General features: G+C 55.9%; 1 protein-coding gene across 1 annotated transcript; it reads right to left on the bottom strand.

Moving 5' to 3' along the window:
* Positions 1 to 1989: 1989 nt before the first annotated feature.
* EFHD2 (EF-hand domain family member D2) lies at positions 1990 to 20147 on the bottom strand. Its single transcript, XM_086343828.1, has 4 exons — positions 19775 to 20147; positions 6585 to 6732; positions 4955 to 5089; positions 1990 to 3763 (listed from the first exon to the last, which is right to left on the bottom strand). Exons 1-4 carry the CDS (start codon positions 20083 to 20085, stop codon positions 3632 to 3634), a joined length of 726 nt encoding a protein of 241 aa, XP_086199954.1. The 5' UTR covers positions 20086 to 20147; the 3' UTR covers positions 1990 to 3631.
* Between the last annotated feature and the right edge of the window lie 54 nt (positions 20148 to 20201).

The following is a 20201-nucleotide window of genomic DNA, read 5'->3' as shown; positions in this document are numbered from 1 at the left end:
TTTGAGTTTCCTGAGCCATACAGCATCAACTATACTTTGATAAAAAATTAAAATTAAAACTAACAACAACAAAAAAACCCCAAATGAACTTGAGGACTTGAGGCTATGAGGATGCTGTAATCCCACCCTATCCTGCTGACCCTTGTGTATTCCAGGGCCTGGAGTGGGGCCTTCCAGGATGAGGGCACTTAATGTCAGCCAGACACTCAGGGCCAGACTGTGCTGGAAAAATAACCAGGAGTGACTTGGCAGAGGCTGGGCTTGGGAGTGTGGGGAACGTTAGGAGAAGCGATGCCAAGGTTGGGAGTCAATGAGGATGCTGGTGAGAGCCTGAGAAACAGGGCAGGTGCCAGGATGGGGGCCCATTATTTTTAGTTGGTGGGACAGGACTCTCGGGTGGCAGCTGTTACATCCTGGGTGGGGCCCATTAAGCAGGCAGGCCTGGGGCTGACAGCATTTCTCCTCAAAACCAGGTGAAAGTAGGGAGTTGGGGGGCTGAGTGAGGGATTCGGTGTTTGGTGCTGGGGCTGGGACTCGGTGGTGGGGAGGCTTACCGAGAGGCCAGGACATGGTTGGGGTTTGAGGAGCCATCTCCCTTCCCCACTCTTGGTCCCTTAATCCCTTCAGGACTCCTTATTCCTCTCGTGCCCCCTGCCCAGGCTGGGAGAGAGGGTTCTCATGGTGGCTGAGGCTAGGGCCCTTCCCAGCTGCATCTGATGGTGGAGGGCCTGGCGTGGGACCAGCAGCCCATGTATCTCACATTCTGTGGGCTCGAGGCCCATTTCCATTACCGGGCCACCTGGGCCAGGGCTCTGGGGCTTGAATGCCCTTGCCTGTCTGTATCCTCTCAGCTCTGAGACCATGTTGCTAGGATGTCAGGGCTTCTGATATTCTTCCCTTGGGAAGGCAATTGAGGACAATGCTTCACCCAACATGCAGTGTTAATGGCATCTCGGGCTACAGGTGGCACGTGGGGTGGCCTTTCTCAGGAAATAACACTTCAAGGACGAAGAAGCCTTCTCCAAGCAGGAAGCCAGAGGCATAGGGCATTAGGCTGCTGTAGTACCACCTACGTCCACCTGGGGGCAGCGATGTACAGCATCATCTCAAAATCCTGCCCGCCCCACCCTCACCACATTGTACCTGGGAAAGGGGACACCCTACCTCGAAACCAAAGGGAAGACCTTGAGACCTTAGCCCACATTGACCAGATGGGGAGACTGAGACCCAGGGGGAGCCTAATCTGTTCAAAGTCCTCTTATAGGGGGCACCCCAGCTTGTTCCTCCTCACCCCACCGTCCCAGTCTGTAATGGAGGAGGCTTGGAGTGTCTCTGAGTGTGAGGGAGTCTTGGCGGGGCTCCCGGGTGCATTAGTGCAGAATTCCTGTGGCCTTGGTGCCACTCCTGGGGCATATCCTCGAGTGAACTTGGCAGGCAGGGTGAGTAGATGGGTAGGGACATGGGCTGTGGACTGAATGAGCTGGAGCTGCTCCATTTGCCTGTGTCTCTTGAAAACTTTCTGGGTCTGTTCTTATCTGAGAAAGACCGCCCCACTGCCATGGGCTGACTGTGAGGATTAAATGAGTTGATACGCTGACTTCTCTGGTGGTCTGGTGGCTAAGACTCCATGCATCCAGTGCAGGAGTCTTGGGTTTGATCCCTGGTCAGGGAAATAAATCCCCCATGATGCAACTAAGCGCTCGCATGCCACAAGTAAAGACTCCGAGTGTGGCAACTAAGACCTAGCGCAGCCAAACAAATAAGCAGATTTTCCTTTTAAAAAAGAGCTTAGACGAGTCCCTGGGGACAGCACGTGAGCATCAAACTCAACTTCTCCCCTTAGGAAGAAGTCCTGCGTCCCCTCTTCTCCCTGGCTTCTGACATGGGAGCCACCTGAGCAAATGCTGCCCCCATACCCAGGTGACCTCGCCCTGTCCACTCCTTTCCCGGCCCCTCCCTTCTCCCACCCCAAGAAGAACCACACACACATAAGAATATAGAATTTTATCTTATTTAGTTAAAAAAAATAATCGTACCACCAAATGAAGAAGTAGCTTTTTTTTTTTTTTTGGTGAGATGCGAGGAGAGAAAAAAAAAAAAGCAATAAGCCCAAAGAAAGAGAACTTTTTATATTCATCTGTATAAACATATCCGCTAAGGCAAACGCAATCCAGGGCCAAGGCTGCTGCACGGGGGTCGGTACCTCCTAATTCCTGCAGATTCTAAGGCCAAAAAAATAAAACCTCTGCAAGTCCAACAGAAGTTGTGTGGACTCTTGGGGCATCTTACTAAAATAAAGAATTATCAAGTTTAAAAAGCAGTGACGCTGTCACAACACACACGGAAAGTTGCATAACTGTGGCCTCGGCGGCCATTCACTTGTTTGGACTGGGGGACGGGCACAGCTTCACGACACAGCAACGGACACAGACACGCACACACACGGACACGCACACGTGTGAGCGCACATGGGGAGCCGCGTAGGGCCTGGCTGGTGGCACAGGCTTGGCCACGGCCCATCTGGGGAGGGGCACGGGGCAGGGGGGCTGGGGTCCCCGTGCACCCTCAGGGGGTGGGTGTGATGGGACAGGTTCCCGTCGCTGGTGCCAAGGTGGTGAACGTCATTCGGGGAAGGATGGCGTGAAAGAGCCCAGCCAGGCCCCCTGCTCCCAACCACCTGGTCTGTGCAAACCATTTAAAGCACTTCTTGGACACCTCCTGGAGAATGGAGGCGTGCTGGTTTCCTTCCCCATGAAGGGGCCAAGCCCTCCTCCCTGCCCCCTCTTCTCCCGGGACCCTCTGGCTGCTGTGGGCCAGTGTGGGGTGAGAGGGCGACCAGGGAGTGGTGTTTCTGCCCCCAGAGCCTTCCCGGCCCATGATCCATGGCATGGCCGGCAGAGTGTGGGCCCGTGAGGTAGATTGGCAGAGATGCCCCCTCACCCTGCCTGGCTGGGGCTCAGAGGGCTGGGGTTTCCATGTCAGCTGGGGGGCAGGGGGGTGGGCGGGTGGGCCAGGGCCTTGGGTCCCTTGGCCAGGATAGAAGCGCCCCCCCTTGATTCCAGCAGAGAGAGGAGGCAGGGCTGCAGGAACAGGTGCTGGGCGTGGGGAGCCGGGTGCCACCGATCAGCTCTATGGGGCTGAGATTCTTGCCATCTGTCGTTCGCCCAGTCTAGGGAGGGGCCCCAGGGCCGTGGGGGCGGTGCAGCCTGTAGGTGAAGGGCAGCTGGCCTCTGGGGTGGGGACGAGGTGGACGGGGGAGGCGCAGGAAGGAGACCAGTGTGCTCTAGGGCACACTCTAGGAGTGCTCTAGGGCAGCCTCCCAGCAGGGTGCGCCCTAGAGCCGGGAGCAGGCGCGGCTGGGGCAGGCAGCGGGGCAGCCAGGAGGCGAAGGAGCAGGACTGGCCGGGCAGCTGGTGTCGCGGCCTCAGGAACAGCAGAGGGAGCGGGGAGAGGCTGGGCCGCTCTGGGAGACCCCGTCCACTGGCTTGTTCACAGACATCTGTAGCTTTTTAGCATGGTCCCTTCGGGCAGAGCCGAGGATCAAGCTGGGCCTCCGGTCTGCCCACCCTTGCCACCCTCGCGGGCCGGACCGGGCGCCAGGGCCGGGGCCACATGGTGGGGTGCAGCCTTGTTACTTGAAGGTGGACTGCAGCTCCTTGAAGGCCGCTTTCCGCTGCTTCATCTCCTCTGCCTGCTTCTTCCTCTCCTCCTGCTCTGCCTTGATCTCCTCCTCGAAGCGGCTGGACACGTTCATGGCCTGGACCTGGGATGGGGTCGGGTGGGAGTCGGGTGGTCAGGACTGGAGGCGGTCTCTCTGGGGTCTCTTCTACTTCTGCTGTGCCCTCCATCCCACCCCAACCAATGCTCTGCCTCCCACCATCCAGACCCTTGGCTCGGCACCTCAGTCACCTCTCTGAGCCTCAGTTCTTCCATTTAGAGCCTGGTAGTGATTTAGTCGCCAAGTTGTGTCTGACTCGTGACTCCATAGGCTATAGCCTGCCAGGCTTCTCTGTCCATGGCACTTCTCAGGCAAGAATACTGGAGTGGGTTGCCATTTTCTCCTCCAGGGAATCTTCCCCATCCAGGGGTTGAACCTGGGTCTCCTGCACTGCAGGCAGACTCTTTACCAACTGAGCTACCAGGGAAGCCCATATTTAGAGCCTGGTGATTAATAACTCTGACCTCATAGGTACATGGAGAGGATTAAAAGAAATAAGATACATTCAGTGGCTGTTGCAGACTGTGGGTCCTGTAACTGAGAGCTTCTGATGTATCTATTCTTATCCTGTTCCTGTCCTGGGAAGTCCAACTGAACCCAGAAACATCCCATCAATTCTAGAAGCCCAGAAGGAGGTGGGAAGAGGCCTTTAGAAAGAATGTTCTTAGCTAACATGAAGATGGGGAGAAGCAAGAACAGGCAGGAGCCCCAGGGCCCTGGCAAGACAGGATCCAGGAACCATACTTGTCCCCTCCTCCTGAACCTGTGCCATGCCTGGAGTTGGCCTCTGGGGGCCATCACACTCCCTCCAGGCTGGGGCTGGCAGGGCTAGTGTCTCTGAGAGGCCCTGGGAACCAGTGCTGTGTTTCTGGGCCTGCTCTGCTGTTTCTTGGTCCCACCTTTTAAAGCCCAGTCCTTTGTGGGTAGTGGCTCTGTGTGCCAGGGCAGGGGCATCTCAAAGTGGTCCTTGTTCCCTCTTCAAGAATACACACGCCTCACCCATCCCTGGGGGAGAGAAGGGGGAAGCTGGAAAGGATCACAAGCTGGATGGGAGGGGACAGAAGCCAGGAACAACGTGGGCCCTGATAGGCATCAGTTCCCCATCTCTTGCCTGCGGCCTCAGCAGGGACAGGAAGGGGACATGCTGATCCTTCTGCTAACTGAGGGTCCTGGTGGATCCCAGCCACCCCCATTCTCAAGTGGGGTCAGGGCACCCCACAGCCCCCCATTCCTTACCTTGGCCTCAAAGAAGCTCTTGGCCCCCTTGACACCCTCGGTGGACACGTCGATCTCAGAGAGGCGGGCCAGCACGTGCAGCCCGCTGTCCTCCTGCAGCTCCCCGGCTGCTGCCTTGCGGAAAATCAGGAGGAACTGTGGCAGGGAGAACAGAACACTGACATCATCAGGGAGAGAGTGGGAGGGGCCAGAGCCTGCCCACCCCCGGGCCTGCTACAGGCCTCCCTGGGAAGAGAGGTGCTCTCGGGCCTGGGAGCCAGAGGCCTGGGCTCTCCACTCTCCATGCTCTGTGTTCCTGAACAGGCTGCTGGGCCCCTCCTCTCTGGGCCTCAGTTGCCCATCTGTAAAATGGGAGGATAGGTGACCTATCTCCTATCCACCCCAGGATTGGGGCTCCTGCAGGCTGCTCTGCCCACGCTCAGCTCCCAGCAAAAGCCTCAACTTATCTCTTACCTTTGTCTCCACCATTCTCCAAACCAGTCCACCTTAAATCCCACTTACTGAGCCCTGAAGGTACATGATTATGCCCATTTTACAGAAAGAGTGAGGCTCAGCACTGGAAAGTCATGGAGAAGGACTTGAACCCAGGTCCTGAGTCCATACCATCATCGTGTGCTGCCTGCACTGTCCTCCCTGGGCCTCGGCTCCCCCAGGCGCCTGGGCCACCTTTCTCTTGCTTGCCTCATCTATGCTTCCTGCTAGCTCTCCAGGGCCCACCTGAGACCTGACCCTCCAGAGGCCACAGCTGGCATTTAACCCTGTGCTGCCCAGGAGGCCAGTGCTATTGCTATCTGGCTTGGAGCCTCGGTTTCCTCCTCCAGCAAGCAGGTTCGCTCATGGCTCCCATCTCAGAGTGAGGCTGAGTGAGAGCTGGAGTGTGAAGTCACCTGGCCCAGCGCCTGCTCCTCTTGGACCTGCAGGGTGAGTCCCTCCTCCATCTGCCCCCTCTTCTCCTCAGTCACAGCATCCTATCGTTTCACTCTCTGTGCATCTCCCCCTCTGCATGCCAGGACCCCTGGAGCACAGGGTCTTTCTCTGTACTCCCAGAGCCCACACGGGGTCAGGGATACGGGACTTCCCTGATAGTACAGTGGATGGGGAGTCTGCCTGCCAAAGCGGGGGACATGGATTCGATCCCTGGTCCAGGCGGTGGGGCAAACTAAGCCTGTGGGCCACAACTCCTGAGTATGCGCTCTAGAGCCCATGAGCCGCAACCACTGAGTCTGTGTGCTACAACCACCGAGGCTCGTGCACCTGGAGCCCATGCTCTGCAACAGGAGAAGCCACTGCAACAAAAAGCCTGAGCACTGCAACCAGAGAGTAGCTCTCTGCAAGTAAAGAAAAGCTCGCACAGCAGTGAAAACCCAACACAGACATAAATAAAAATCAATCAATCAATAAAATAAGTGCTCACTACATGAAGGGATGGATGGACCTTCTTCTCACTTAGGCATCTCAGAATCTCCCTGGGGACCTGCTCTACGATCTGCTGAAACCTCATTCAGCCAACAATCAGCCATTCAACAGTGGCTGTTCAAGGACAAGTAGCTCAGTGACAAAGCGGGGGTGAGTCTCTCTCCACCACCAAGCCCCCAGCAGTGTTGCCCCCCACGGGGAGGAGGAAGCTCACCTCCCGGAAGCTGAGCTTGCTGTCAAAATCCTCATCCACCTCCTTGATCATATTTTTCAGGCCCAGGTGGGTCTGGGGGGCTCCAAGTTTCTCCATCATGAGCTTTAGCTCCATCAGGTCAATGAATCCATCCCGGCCGGCATCGTACCTGTGGGTGCAAAGAGAGGTCTTAGGACATCCTGACACTTGTTCCTCACCAGCCAGAGCAGTGATAAGCCAGAGTGCAAGGAGCCTAGGAGCTCAAAAGTCACCTCTTAGCGAGGAACTCAGCCAAGGCTGATTTGTGGCCCAGTGACTGCTTGGTTACCTCTGATGATGGGGAGCTCACCACGTGGCCCGGCAGCCTCTTACATGTTGAGCAGTGCCAACTTTTGGCCAAACCTGCTACACAGGGAAGCTGAAACCACAGCCCATATCTACTGAATGAGACATGACAAGCATGTAGGAAGAATTCACAATATCATATGGGGTATGGACTGGGAGGGTGGGCCCTGATGTAAGAACTCACTGACCATCCTTAGGCACCTCCACAGGCCCTCGAGGGACATCTTGGCTCCATGTCTCCCCCTCTCCCTGTCCCCACCCAGGAGGGAGGCAGAAGGAACCACACTAAGGGTAGGGGCCAGAGCTCACAGGAGGGAGGGGAGTTTTCTGGAATGTGGCCTGGGGTGTGTTCAGGGAACAACTTGCACAGGGTGCCTGCAGAGGGGTACAGTGGTGGCTGGAAAGGCCTGGAACAATGATTAGGTGATGACTGTGTCTCTGCCCTGCACATTCCGGGTCTCTTTTTTCTACCACTCATGGCCTGGCAGAGAGACAGACAGGGTGAGGGGCAGAGTCTAAATAGCTTGCTTGACTGGCTTCCTTGTGTTAAGAGCTTGGGTCAGAGCTGCCCTCTGGCCCATCCCCTGGTGGGGGAGGTGCTTGCTGCTGGTGCTGGGAGCACACAGCCTGGCGGATGTGGGCGCTGTTCCCACAGCCCAGCCAGGCCCTCTTATCAGGCCAACCAAGCAACTGCTCTGATTGCCTCCTGGTGGGTGGGGGAGGGTCATCTCAGTGTTGGCCAAGTGGGCCTCCTGAGCCTAAAGACCCTTGTGCAGTTCCTCAAGGCCTCAAGATGGCTGGGTGACAGTGCTGGTGACATTAATATGACACAGAGGGGCTGAGTTCCAGAAACTTTCTGCAGACTTGGATTTCCTACATAAACACTCATCTCGTTTCTGTCCCGTCTTCAAGGGCTCCCCAGTTCCCTTCCCCTATCTCCAGGTATACTTTATACAACTATGGAAATCTGATAGCAACCAGCTTTTGAAATCTTATCTTTGTGCTGGGAAATTTACCTACTTCATTTTTCTTAATCCTCTTCATTTAAAACGAAGGCTCAGAGAGGTGAAGTGAGCTGCCCAAGGTCACACAGCAGTAGAGGAAGGAGCTGGGCTTCTATCCCACGTCTGGAGGGCTCACAGACTTGCCCATTTGCTGGGCCCAGCCCCCCTCCACACGTCCTGGGGCTGCCAGCAGAACAGAGGAGCGCTGAGTGGAGCATTTGTGCGAGGGGTATAAATAGTTCACGAGCAAGTGAGTCAGTGGTTGGAAGTGACGCAGCACAGGGAAGACAGGTCTCTGGGAACCCTGCAGGGAACACAGGGTCCTGAGGCCTCTTCCCGCACCATGGAGAAAGGAGGCTGGAGTTCGGGCAGTGGCCACAGCCAAGGTGGAAGCAGATAACAGCGAGGATGCAGTGGAGGACTGTGGGACTTGAGAAGGTCAGGAAGACCAACGATCCTGTGGTCCAGACCCCACTTAGAGCTGGAGGGACCCTGTGGGGGGCACAGCGGAGCCCCTCATCTCCCATCTTTGGAGTCTGTTTGCCAGTTGGTAACAGGCAGGGTGGCTGCTCCTTGAGCCTTACTGACCGGTACTGGAGCGGCCCTGGAGCAACCCAGGAGGAGAGCAGCCCAACGACAGAGGAGTCAGTCTTTCCAGGGTCAGTCATACGGATGCCCCTCCTCAGTGTCCCTGAGGAAAACAAAGGCCCAGCCTCTTTCTGAACTTGGGCTCCAGTGACGTTCGGCGATGACATGTCAGGGCTGGAGCACACGGCCTGGGTTCTAGGAGACTGTGCCAGTGAACCTCCCACCGAGGCCAAGAACCCCTGGTATGATGGTGACCCTTTCGTAGGGTCACTGTGGGGACTGAAGGGGTTCATACGTGACAAGCACTTAGCACAGCTCTGGCTCCAGAAACGGCAGCTACCAGCACTATCATGAGACTTAGTTACTTTTATGAAGCTCCTACTATGTGCCAGGCAGTTTCTCTCCACACCTCTATGCTCAGCAATCCTGGGGGGTCAGTTATGGCCCCACGTGACTGATTAGAGAACAGGGACTATAAACGTCTGGGCACTGGCCAGGGGTCCAGCCCCCCATCCCTGCGCTTCCCACACTTGACTCTCTCCACCGCCTCACTAGCCTCTCCTGAGTCTCAGCTCTATTTATTGCTCAAGGGTTTCTCCTGCAGCCAGGGGTGGCTCAGTTTCAGAGGAAATGCAGATAAAGTGTCCACACTTGGACAGAAACGAGGGCTCTGGATCTCGGTCTCTGGCAGCTCCCAGGCCTGTCTGGGCTGCAGCTCAAACCGCGGCCTGAACCGCTGTCTGCGTCAATCAAGCATCAATCAATTACCAGGTCTGGGCTCCCGCCCCCAGGGGGACAGTGCTGGCCGCAGTGCCGGAGGATCAGCCACCAAGGGGAGGTGACAGAGAGCAGGGAGAAGCAGGTGCTGGAGTGGGAAGTGGGGCCCTAGAGGTGGTAACACTGGACCCCCTCCCCCCTCGGGGGAGTGGACCTCCACCATGTGCCCTGGGCTCTGATGTGGGCGGGCTCTGGGTCACTGGATCAGCTAGATTCTTCCTGGGTAAACCCTGGAGGTTTGTGCTCACAGCACGTCTGCTGAGACTGACCCGAGTCCAAGCCCCAGCTCTGCCATCTGCGGGCTAGGTGACCCTGTTCAAGTCACATGACCCCAGGCGCCTCAATTTCCCCATTCACACCATGGAGATCAGACCCATCTCAGGCTCAAGGCAAGGGTTAAGAGAGGGTCCACAAAGATTCTGAGCACAGAGGCTGGCCCACAATAAGTACTTAATCAATACACACTAATTACAGTACCACTGCTGAATTATTATTATTGTTAACATCTATCATTAGGGTTTGAGAGTAAAGGAGATTATGGATATATAAAACGGGCTTTCCAGGTGTTGCAGTTAGTAAGGAACTTGCCTGCCAATGCAAGAGACGTGGGTTCAATCCCTGGGTTGGGAAAATCCCCTGGAACAGGAAATGGCAACCCACTCCAGTATTCTTATCTGGAAAATCCCATGGACAGAGGCGCCTGCCGGGTGACTGTCCATGTTGTCACAAAGAGTTGGACATGACTAAGCCCATACTGAAGCTGAAGCTCCAATACTATGGCCACCTGATGTGAAGAGCCGATTCATTAGAAAAGACCCTGACGCTCGGAAAGATTGAAGGTAGGAGGAGAAGGGGACGACAGAGGAGATGGCTGGATGGCATCACCGACTCAATGGACATGAATTTGAGCAAGCTGTGGGAGATGGTAAAGGGCAGGGAAGCCTGGCGTGCTGCCATCCATGGGGCCGCGAAGAGATGAACACGACTGAGCGACTGAACAAAACAAAGCCCACACACGTACGCACACAAGGATATAAAACACCTAATACGTAATATGTGCCTAAAACCTGCTAACTTGATTATAATAGCTCTATTGAGAACTTTTAATGTGCCAGATACTAGTTAAGTACTTTGTACATATAATATAAAAATAGTGATAATAATAATAGTGGTAAAAAATACAATTTCTTCCCCAGTCCTGATTGTGTATGGCTGGGAGGAAATGCTTGCTGTAGACTGGCCTGGAGGTAGGGGGTGGACAAGATGAATGAGGGATCCCATGAGCACCTCCTCTGAAGGTCCAACTACTTCCATCCCCAACCCCCATTAGGCTGGATTCAGAGACCCTGCCACTTGGGGAGGTGGAGAGATATAATCTTTTGCTCTCTCACTGGGCAGAGAGAGAGAGAAGCCCCAGTCCTGGGTCACCCTCTGGTTCCTCCTCTGACAGAGAGGGAAGTGAGAAAGGGGGAGATGGTCACTGTGCCACCAGCAGGAGGATGCCTGGCAACCCAGGAGAGAATGGTGTTAGTAGGATGCTGGGAAACTGGCATATCCCTGGCTGGGGAGACCCTCTCTTCCAACAGCCCTTGCCCTGAGCTGGAGCTGAGGCTACAGGTAGCTCAGAGGATCCAGGCAGACTGTACACAAGATCCGTCTGGATGCCTGGTCTACTCGCTTCATGTCATGTAGGGAAATTGGGGCCCAGAGTGGGTAGCAAGCAGCCCAGAGTCACACAGCTAGAGATCAGCAAGATTCCAAAAGCTGTAAACTTTGCTCCCTTCCTACCAGCCTGCTTCCCTCTTCTTTGTGGTCCCGTAAGAGGTCCTGAATTCTCAAGCCTGCTGTAAGAGGTCTTGAATTCTCAAGCCTGCAGGGCTGGGGGAGGCTGGGCCGAGAGCAGAGGCTTGGGACCTGCCTGGGAGGACCAATTCCATCCGGCGGGACTGACAACAAAGCTCCTGGGCTGGGAGCTCAGCACTTTTCTCCAGCACTGGACGAGGCTGCTGCATCTGGCACTGTGCCCACATTCCTACTCCCCTCCCCCTGAACAGTTCTCAACAGGGAGGGCTCAGCTGCTGCCGCCCCGGATGCTGGTGACAAAATCCCCTCCCATCTGTCCTTGAAAGTGGAGCAGCGGCCACCACCCGGGCAGACTTTGCCCCTTTGGGCTGCAGGGCCCCCTTGGCGATTGCTCCTCCTCTCCTGGTTCTGATAACCCGGAGTTCTGGGGCTGAGCAGCAGCCGGCCCTGATAGTGTGCAGGGCCTGCCCCTATTTCATAACAATATTATCATTAGTGGCTCCTCTTGGCTGAGCACGTGCTATGTGGCAGGCACTACCCCAAGTGCTTTGTGTCAGATCCTCTCAAGAACTTGGTGCTGCTGCTGCTAAGTCACTTCAGTCATATCTGACTCTGTGTGACCCCATAGACGGCAGCCCACCAGGTTCTGCCGTCCCTGGGATTCTCCACTGGAGTGGGTTGCCATTTCCTTCAAAGAACTTGGTGAAGCAGGCATAAACATCTCCATACTACAGACGAGCAGACTGAGGCTCAGGGAGGAAGTGACTTGGCCAAGATCATAGCTAACAAGGACACACCTAACTATCAGAACCCTGGCCTGAGGAAAAACATGTGCTTTTAACTACTATGCTGTGTTCTGATGCCTACAGACCCTGTAACAAAGAAACTCAGGTTGGGAGGGATACTGGAGGCCACCTCATTGAGCACTCATGAGGGTCAGATCCCCTAATGCAGCTTTCCTGCTTGAATACCTCTGAGGACGGGAAGCTCACTGCTTCACTAAAACAGCCCATTTTGGCTTTGTAACTCTCTATTAGAAAGTTGCTCTTTCTAATATGACCCTCCCCATTGGCCAGCTGTGCTGTACAGTCTGATGGCAGAGTGAGGAGCCATCAGAGTCACTGCACAGGGGGAGAGGGGCAATGGTTTGGGAGCATAGGGGACCCCAATTCTCTCCCTTCTGGTTCCCATCCCATCCCAGGCCTTTGCTGGTGGTCTCTCTGCCCATGGGGGTTGCCAGGAGGACAGACAGCTGGAGAGAGTGGTGTTTATGGACCACTGAGCCCCCAGGCCCACCTGACTTTGGCCCCAGTATTCACAGACCTGATCTTCCCCCATCCTGTCTGGGGAGGCCTCAGTGGCTCCAAGGCCTGTACTCTTTGTCCTGAAATGGGAAGGTAGGAAAGTTCTAGACACCAGGGAAATTCTGGCCTTGCTACTTGTCACAGTTGGGTTGGCCCGGCATGCCTCCTGGTACAGGTAGACACCCACAGGCTCGGTGATGACAGTTCGGTAGTGCCCATCCGTTCCTACACTCCCCCACCTCCAGACTGCCTGACTTGGGCGGGGAAAGCCCAGTCACTCACCACTTCCTCCAGCCCTATCTTTAGAGTCTGACACTCGATCTGTTGCCCTGTGTCAGCGAAGGAGAGGGTGTGTGAGCGTGTATGGGTGAATGTGTGGCCAGGGTGGGGCTGATGCTTCCCCTATGGCTTCCCAGGGAGTCCACGGATCAAGTGGGTGCCCCCCCTTGGCTGATGGCAACCTGCTGGGGGCTGTCAGGGCTCAGGACACCCTAAACTCGGGTTTAAGCATCTCTCACTGAGCCCCACCCTGGGAGGGCAGCTCCCTCCACTGGTAGCAATAGCAGTGGGTCTCCCCACAGCCTGCTCTTAATAATAATTATTATTATAACAGTGATTGCAAAGGACATATACCGAATGTCTAATATAATCCAGTGTTTATTACTTAACTTAATCTTCCCTCTTGTTATTGTCTCACTCCCTAGACTCAGGAACGGGGCAGGGAGACGGCTATGGGGTGGCCCAGTGCTTCTTAAACCTTAAAGTGCATACCTGGTGAGTCTTACTAAAATGCAGACTCTGATCCAGTAGGCCTGGGGTGGAGCCTGAGCATCCGGATTTCTAACAAGCTGATGAGGAGATGCTCCCAATAGGGTCCCATGGGAGCAAAAGACTTGGAGTCAGAAGGATCAAATTTAAATCCTGTCTGCTCCTCAGTCATAGAAACCTGAGACTCAGTCTTATCTGTGAAATGGGTGATGACCATCTTACAGGATGTTGAGAAAGAATTAAACAAGAGGTAAAGTTCCTGGAATGGAGCAGCCCCAGAGGTCCTCTCTCTCCACACAGCTCAGGAGTCCCCAGGCCTGGCTCTGTCTGGCTGCACCTTTCTGGCCTAGAATCCTTCTCTAGAGTCCTAAAAAAGCGGAAATCAGCCAAGGAGAAGACTGCTGGGCAGACAGAGGGACCTCAGCTGCTGGAGGGCGTGGGGTTGGCTTTGCAAGGTCTGGTCTCCTAGAGCTGAAGCTAGGCCCTGAACCCAGAGGCACAGACAGAAGGCAGGAAGGCGCAAACCAAAAGGGAACCGAAAGTCCCCGGGGGTTGGGAGAGGAGAGGTGACTCAGAATCACAAGGGAAGTAGAAGAGCAGAGGACAGGCCCGAGGCCAGAAAATCCTCCCTCCCCAGAAAGCCAGGCTCCCGGCTGCTGTAGGTGCAGGACCCAACCTCTGAACCCCCAGAGGGTTGCACCACCACCCCCCCCCCGCCCCGCCCCGTCCCCCAGCCACAAACACCGCCCTCATTTGGCCTTGGGAGCTCCCTGTAGGCAGACCTGGTTCTAATCCTGCCCTGGCCACTTATTATAAGCTTGGGCCTTGCTTTTCTCATCTGGCAAATGGGGAGAATGACAGCACCCACCTCACTGGGCTGGTCTGAGGATTCAATTTAGTTCCTGAAATAATACACCGGGCCTCATGGGCCTGGTGGCTCCATTTAACAAGGAGAGGGCATGGAGGCAGGGGGCTGGCTATGAAGGGCTGACATCATGGCATCCTTCAAGAGAACTTTAAGTACTCCTCGTAGAAATAAAGAAACGGAACCCGACCTTTCCAGCCCTGGGGGTCCAGCCTCTCTCACTCCCAAAGACCCCTCTATGCCATTGCTCTTCATGAGACTGTAAGCTTCTTGAGGGCAAAAATTTTATTTTTCCCTTAATTCTCTGGAACTTGCATACAGAAACTTAACAAAGTATGATCAAAGGAGTGAACACTACATTTTAAAAATATGTCACCTATGTTTTTAGTAGCCCACCAGCCAGACACGATGGTGGACTCTTTACAAAGGCACAGGAGTTTTTTTTTTGACTACACTATGCAGCTTCCAGGATCTTGGTTCCTGGGCCAGGGACTGAACCCAGGCCCTTGGCAGTGAAAGTGCAGAGTCCTAACCACTGGACCACCAGGGAGTTCCCCAGGACTTTCTCAACTTAATCCTCAGGACTTTCCCAGGCAGGTTCTTTAGCCCCAACGAAAATAGACTCTGAGAAACGGAGTACCCACCCGCTGGGCAATGGCACACGGGAGCCAACTAGAGCCCTAGTTTTGTGTCATCCCCGGGCTGCTGGGTGCTCTTCCCTTTTTTCTGCCACCTGCCTTCCAAGTAATTAAGTGATAATGAATTCGATTCCCCATTTTTGTTATTTCCCAAAGCCATATGTAGCTGTCAATCAAAGCTTCTGTTCTGCAGGAGGGAAAGAAGGTTCTCATGCTGAGGCCGGTCACTCGGGCCCAAAGCAAGAGGGCTGTTGCCAGCCTGGCAGGCCGGGCAGCTCCGTGGGGGGTAAGTGGAGGCATCCAGTGGCTTTTTGGAGCCATCTCTGCCTCAGCCACCTCGCCAGGGCTGGGACGGTAGTGACAGGAACTTGGTGAGGACTTATTTTATGCCAAGCCCTGGATTAAACACTTCATAACAACTCTGGGAGGTGAAGGCTATTGTTCTCCCTGTTCTAGGAAGTGAGGAAGTGAGGCTCAGAAGGGTTTACTGTGTCTTGCCCCAGGGCTCACAGCTGGGATTCCAACCCAGGGTAAGTAAGTAAGTAAGTAAGTAGGTGAAATCGCTCAGTCGTGTCTGACTCTTGCGACCCCTATCCCCTGGTAGGACTGTAGCCTACCAGGCTCCTCTGTCCATGGGATTTTCCAGGCAAGAGTACTGGAGTGGGTTGCCATTTCCTTCTCCAGGGGATTTTCCTGACTCAGGGATCGAACCCGGGTCGCCCGCATTGCAGGCAGATGCTTTATCCTCTGAGGCAGGGTAGCACACTCCAAAGGCCCAGCCATTAACCACTGCACCAGACAGTCTCCCAGAAAGGACAAGGGGCTGTGCTGGGGGGCAGGGGGGCGGTGCTGTGAGCTGCAAAAGCCTGAGGAGATACCAGGGAGGTGGAGCAGGTGGAGGGGAGGGAAGGGTGGGAAGAAGAGAGGGGCACTGGCTGTTCTGACGCAAGGGGTCATGAGACAAAATGGCTGGGGACGGGGCTGGGCCAGGCAGGGAACTAGGGCATCTTCCTCGGATTCCACAGCAGGTTCAGAATTACATGGCTGCCTCCCTCTCTGGCAGGTCTCAGCTTACAAAACCCCACAGAGCCCCAGGCAACAGCCCCAGGCTGTTGCCAGCCCAGAAGTGGCTGCCTTGAGGCCCTCTGGGGCCACACCCCTGCCCCTTGCCTGGAGGTCTCCAGCATTAGTCACTCAGTCTGACTCTTTGCTACCCTAGACCCTATGGACTGTAGCCCTCCTCTGTCCATGGAATTCTCCAGGCAAGAATATTGGAGTGGGTTGCCCTTTCCTTCTCCAGGGAGGCCTTCTTCCCAACCCAGGCAGGACCCTAAATGAATGAGCAGACAGAGGAGGGGAGAGGGTGGAGTTAGAGGTGATGGGAGGAACCTGAGGGAGCAAGGGGAGGACGGACTGAGAGTCAGGTGCCTCCAGGTGCCTGGCACTGTGCCAGAGCGCGTGTGCATCACCTGCCTGCAGTCCCCGCCCAGAAGCAGGGACCACTGTCCCCAAATGTACAGATAAGGATGCTCTGGTTCAGTCGTTGAAAATCTCCCCATGAAAGTCACTACACCTTCCTGGGCCTCAGTTTTCTCTTCTGTAAAATGGGGAGAAGGGTTGATGACAACCCCCCAAGGTCTCTCCCAGATGGAAACTACCAGGAGTGTAAGGTCAGTGATAGTAGAGAGCGTGGCCATCTTCCCTCTGCCCCCTTTCCTCTCCCTCCATCTCCACGCTGAGGAAGAATCTGCTGATGACCACTGAATGGATGAACTGGAGGACCCCAGAAGGCAGTTCTGTCATCCAGACAGCTCAGGATTGCTCAGACATAAGGAGGTCACTGCTGAATCATCTTTGAGAATCATCTGTCATTGTGCTCCTTTTACAGATGGGAAGACTGAGGCCAGGGGAAGGGCGGACATACTAGGTAATTCCATAGCAAAGCCCTGCTTCCTATCTCCTGACCTCCAAGGCAAGTCCAGCTCCCAATTCCTTCTGCCCTCTCCCGTCTCTTGCACTCTGATCTGGGGGACGGTTTCCCAGGAGGCCTGGGCTCCCCTCCTCTCTGCCATGGGGGCTGCAGATCAGGGTGGAAGTCTCTCGGCAAAGCCCTGGCTGTGATCCTCCAGCCCTGCTTGGACCCAGGAGGCTGCAGCCCCTCTTGGATGGCAGAAGCAGAACGGGGGTTTTGTCTTCCATGAGAGCCTGTCTGTTGGCTGTTCACAGCTGGGACTCGGCTGGGCTGGGCTCCGCTGGCACAGTGAAGCCTTGTTTCCTTGAATACAAAATCTGCCGCCTTCCCTCCTCGCCAGGGCCCCCCGGCGGGCGGTACTTCCTTCCCTAGAAGTCCAGCTCCCTGGCCCCTTCCTGCCCTCCTACCCCATCCCTGCCAAGCAGCACCCCATCAAGCAGCAGTGGTGCCAAGATGGGGCTCCAGGGGTTCGTCTCCGCTCAATTTTCACCAAAGTATCCCTCGTCAAACTCATACCAAAAACAGCCTCCATAAAACAGTGAGCTTGCTCTGCAAATGCAGGTTCACGATCACTCCCCAAGCCACGTGCTCCTTCTAAACAAGCTGCAGCTTCCCATTTAGTGAAGGTGTTAGTCACTCAGTCATGTCCGACTCTTTGTGACCCCACTGACTGTAGCCCACCAGGCTCCTCTGTTTATGGGATTCTCCAGGCAAGAATATTGGAAGGAGTTGCTGGGCCCTTCTCCAGGGGATCTTCCCGACCCAGGGATCAAACCCAAGTTTCCTGCATTGCAGGCAGATTCTTTACTGTCTGAGCCACCAGGGAAGCAATCCCAAGTCCCTGCTTATTTGGCATGTCTGGGTTCTCCAAACTGTTCCTTCTTTTTATTTTTCGTGGGGGTAGAAGGGATGTCATGGAAGCCCAAGAGTAGGAGGTGGTGGGTCCATGTGGGGGAAAATCAGCCATGAATATGGAAGGGGGTGCTGGGTGATCGTCCCCTTGTGGAGGCAGACATCTGTGATGGGAAACCCAGGAGGGAAGAACATGAATTCTGGAGTCATAGACCTGGGTTTAGAGCCTGACTCCATCATTTTCTAGCTGTGTGTTCTTGGCAAGTTACTTCACTTCTCTGTGCCCAGACTGCCCAACTGCGCCACAGTGGTGATGACAGTTCTGTGTCATGGGGTGCTGGGAGGAATGGAGGAGCTCCTTAGTCCTTGGGCACTGTGAATATAGGGATCAAGCAGCTGAATAATCTCTCCTATACTTCCCTGTGGGGGGTGGGAGGGGTTCAGCAGAGTCTACCAGGAAGTTGCCCTCTATTGGGTCTGGAATCCTGGAACTCCTGCGCTTCTGATAAGGCCAGTTTTGATCAGGAAAAAAACTTGAGAAGAACTCCTAAACCAAGACCCTGGAGGCAAAGGAGCAGGCTCCTCAGGGACCGTGCAGAGGCCTGGGGTGGGGTTAAGGACTCAGTTCTGCCCCAGGCTGACCCTCGGAAAAAATTATGGGGTTCCCAGCCATTCAGATCTGAGAACCAAAAAACCTCTTCCCTACAATAAGGGTCAAATGCAGAAGCAGCAGCCGCAGTAAGCAGTAAGAAGTGGGAAAGAGCCTTTCTCAAGCTGGGGGGTTGCAAAACACCCTGGGCTTCCTGCTTGCCGCTGGGTCACACTGCCCCAGCCTGCCTCCACCTCCTGCCCCAGCCAAGGTGGCTGCCAGACCTCCTGACTTCCTCACCTGAGACTTGACCTCAGGACGGGTCTACCTTTTTGGATCCATTTCCAGACCTATTCCATATCACACCCCCCAAGGCTGTTTTGCCTGCCAGGGGCAGGGGCCATGGGCAACAGGAGGTGGGTGGGGAAGAGTATCAAAGGGAGGGGGGTTGAGCACCTTCACGGCCCCCACCCCCTCTAGCCCCCTCACTGCTGGGGGGCAGAGCATCTGATTATCTCAGTCCCAAGAGGGTGAACCCAGGGGTGGACCCGAAGGGCATCAGGAAGTTTTTCTCTCCAGTCACTTAAGAGATTTAAAGTTTTTTTGTTGGGGGAAGGGTAAGTCCATAGGTCTGAAAGTACCTGTCCAATCTGCTGAGGCCATGGGGTGTGGAAAAAGGGATGGAGGAAGGGCTGAGGTGAGAGCCACCAGCCAAGTCAGATAGGAGGTGACCCTCTGCAGGGAGGGCGGGGGGCACGCAGTGAAAGAAGAGGGGAAAGGAGAGATGGGGCCTTCTGACAGAAAGCCAGTGACTGCAAAGCTTCAGGGCGTAGTGGGTGGTGAGGGCAAGAGGAGGGAGCTGCTGTCTGGAGAGGGAGGAGGGGGACAGTCCTGACGGGACTACTGGTGGTGGGGTTTGTACAGACCTGCGGAGTAGAGGGCAGGGAGGAAGGGGTCCCTCCCTAGGGAGATCACCTGAGGGTGAAGGGTAGGGGTCCTGGCTAAAGGAGTGGATGGGGGTAGAGCTAAGAGGGACTGAAGGGTCTCTGACACAGTTTTGGGGTAGATGCTGAATAAGTGCAGGGAAAGTGGGGGAGGGGTCTCGGCCCAGAACCCGCGTTGAGGGAGATGTAAGATAAGCGGAAGAAATGAAAAAACCCCAGCCAGTGAAAGGAACGGTCACCTTTGTTGAGGCGCTAGAGGGTGGGGTGGGTGTTTCTGACCCGCGTTTGGGGTGGGGGTTGGTTGGGAATTCAAGTAGCTGAGGAGGAGGAGGAGGCAGAGGCCTCGGGGCCCCCAGTCTCGTGGTGCGCGGGTGTGGAGAAGCATCGCTAACAAGACAGGGGTCCTAGGCCAGAGATCCGAGCTCTCCAGACCCACGCGAATGGTAGCAGTGGGGGCTCGCGCTTCTCTAGAAAGAGCCGCGGGGTCCCCCACTCCGTATGCGGGCGGGTAGGGTACCGGGGGCAGCGTCACCGTGAGAAGGGGTCGCGTGCCAGGGACTGCGGGTCCCCAGACCCATAAGCGTGGTGGGGAGGAGGTCCCGAAGCCTCGTGACTATCTGGAAGGGATCTGGGGTCCTCGCCCCTGATGTGTCGGGGATCGGGGAGATCGGCTGGCCGCATGGGTCCCGGGACCGCGCGGGGTCTCAGGAGCCGAGGCCGGCTCGCGGGGTGGGTAGGGAACAGGGTCGAGCGGGCACTCACTCCTTGAACATCTTCTCCATGTCCTTGATCTGCTTCCTGGAGAACTCCTTGAACTCAGTGTAGGGGTTGAAGACGCGGCGGCTGGGTGACTGGGGCTCGCCGATGCCCTGGTTGAGGTCGGCGCGCCGCAGCAGCTTGGCGCTCAGCTCTTCGTCCGCGCTGCCCAGCGCCTCGGCCGTCTCGTCGGGCGCTCCCGCCGCCGCCGCCGCCGCCGCCCCGTTCAGCCCGGGCTGCTCCGGGGCCTCGCCGCCGCCCTCGCCCTCCATCTGCAGCCGCCGGCTCAGCTTGCTGGCCAGCTCGTCCGTGGCCATGGTGGCCCGCGCGGCGCTCGCCTTGGCCCGGCGTCTGCTCGTCGCGCGCCCGCACCGCCTCTGGCCGCGCTCTTCCTCTTCCTGACACTCCCCACCGCCAGGCACCGCCCCTGAAG

Source organism: Bos grunniens, chromosome 16 (genome assembly GCF_055505025.1).
Source record: "Bos grunniens cultivar Pamir isolate PY7600 chromosome 16, Bosgru_T2T1.0, whole genome shotgun sequence".
Classification (NCBI taxonomy): Eukaryota; Metazoa; Chordata; class Mammalia; order Artiodactyla; family Bovidae; genus Bos; species Bos grunniens.
Note: the sequence above shows the minus strand (reverse complement) of the source record. Positions and strands in the feature narration are given on the sequence as shown.

Bases quoted from the DNA above. Each gene is read 5' to 3' on its own strand.
- EFHD2 (XM_086343828.1), bottom strand. From the start codon at position 20,085: ATGGCCACGGACGAGCTGGCCAGCAAGCTGAGCCGGCGGCTGCAGATG. The intron at 6,733-19,774 runs GTGAGTGCCCGC...TTGCACCCACAG, and splicing joins ATGGAGAAGATGTTCAAGGA to GTACGATGCCGGCCGGGATG. The intron at 3,764-4,954 runs GTAAGGAATGGG...ACCCCATCCCAG, and splicing joins AGAGCTTCTTTGAGGCCAAG to GTCCAGGCCATGAACGTGTC.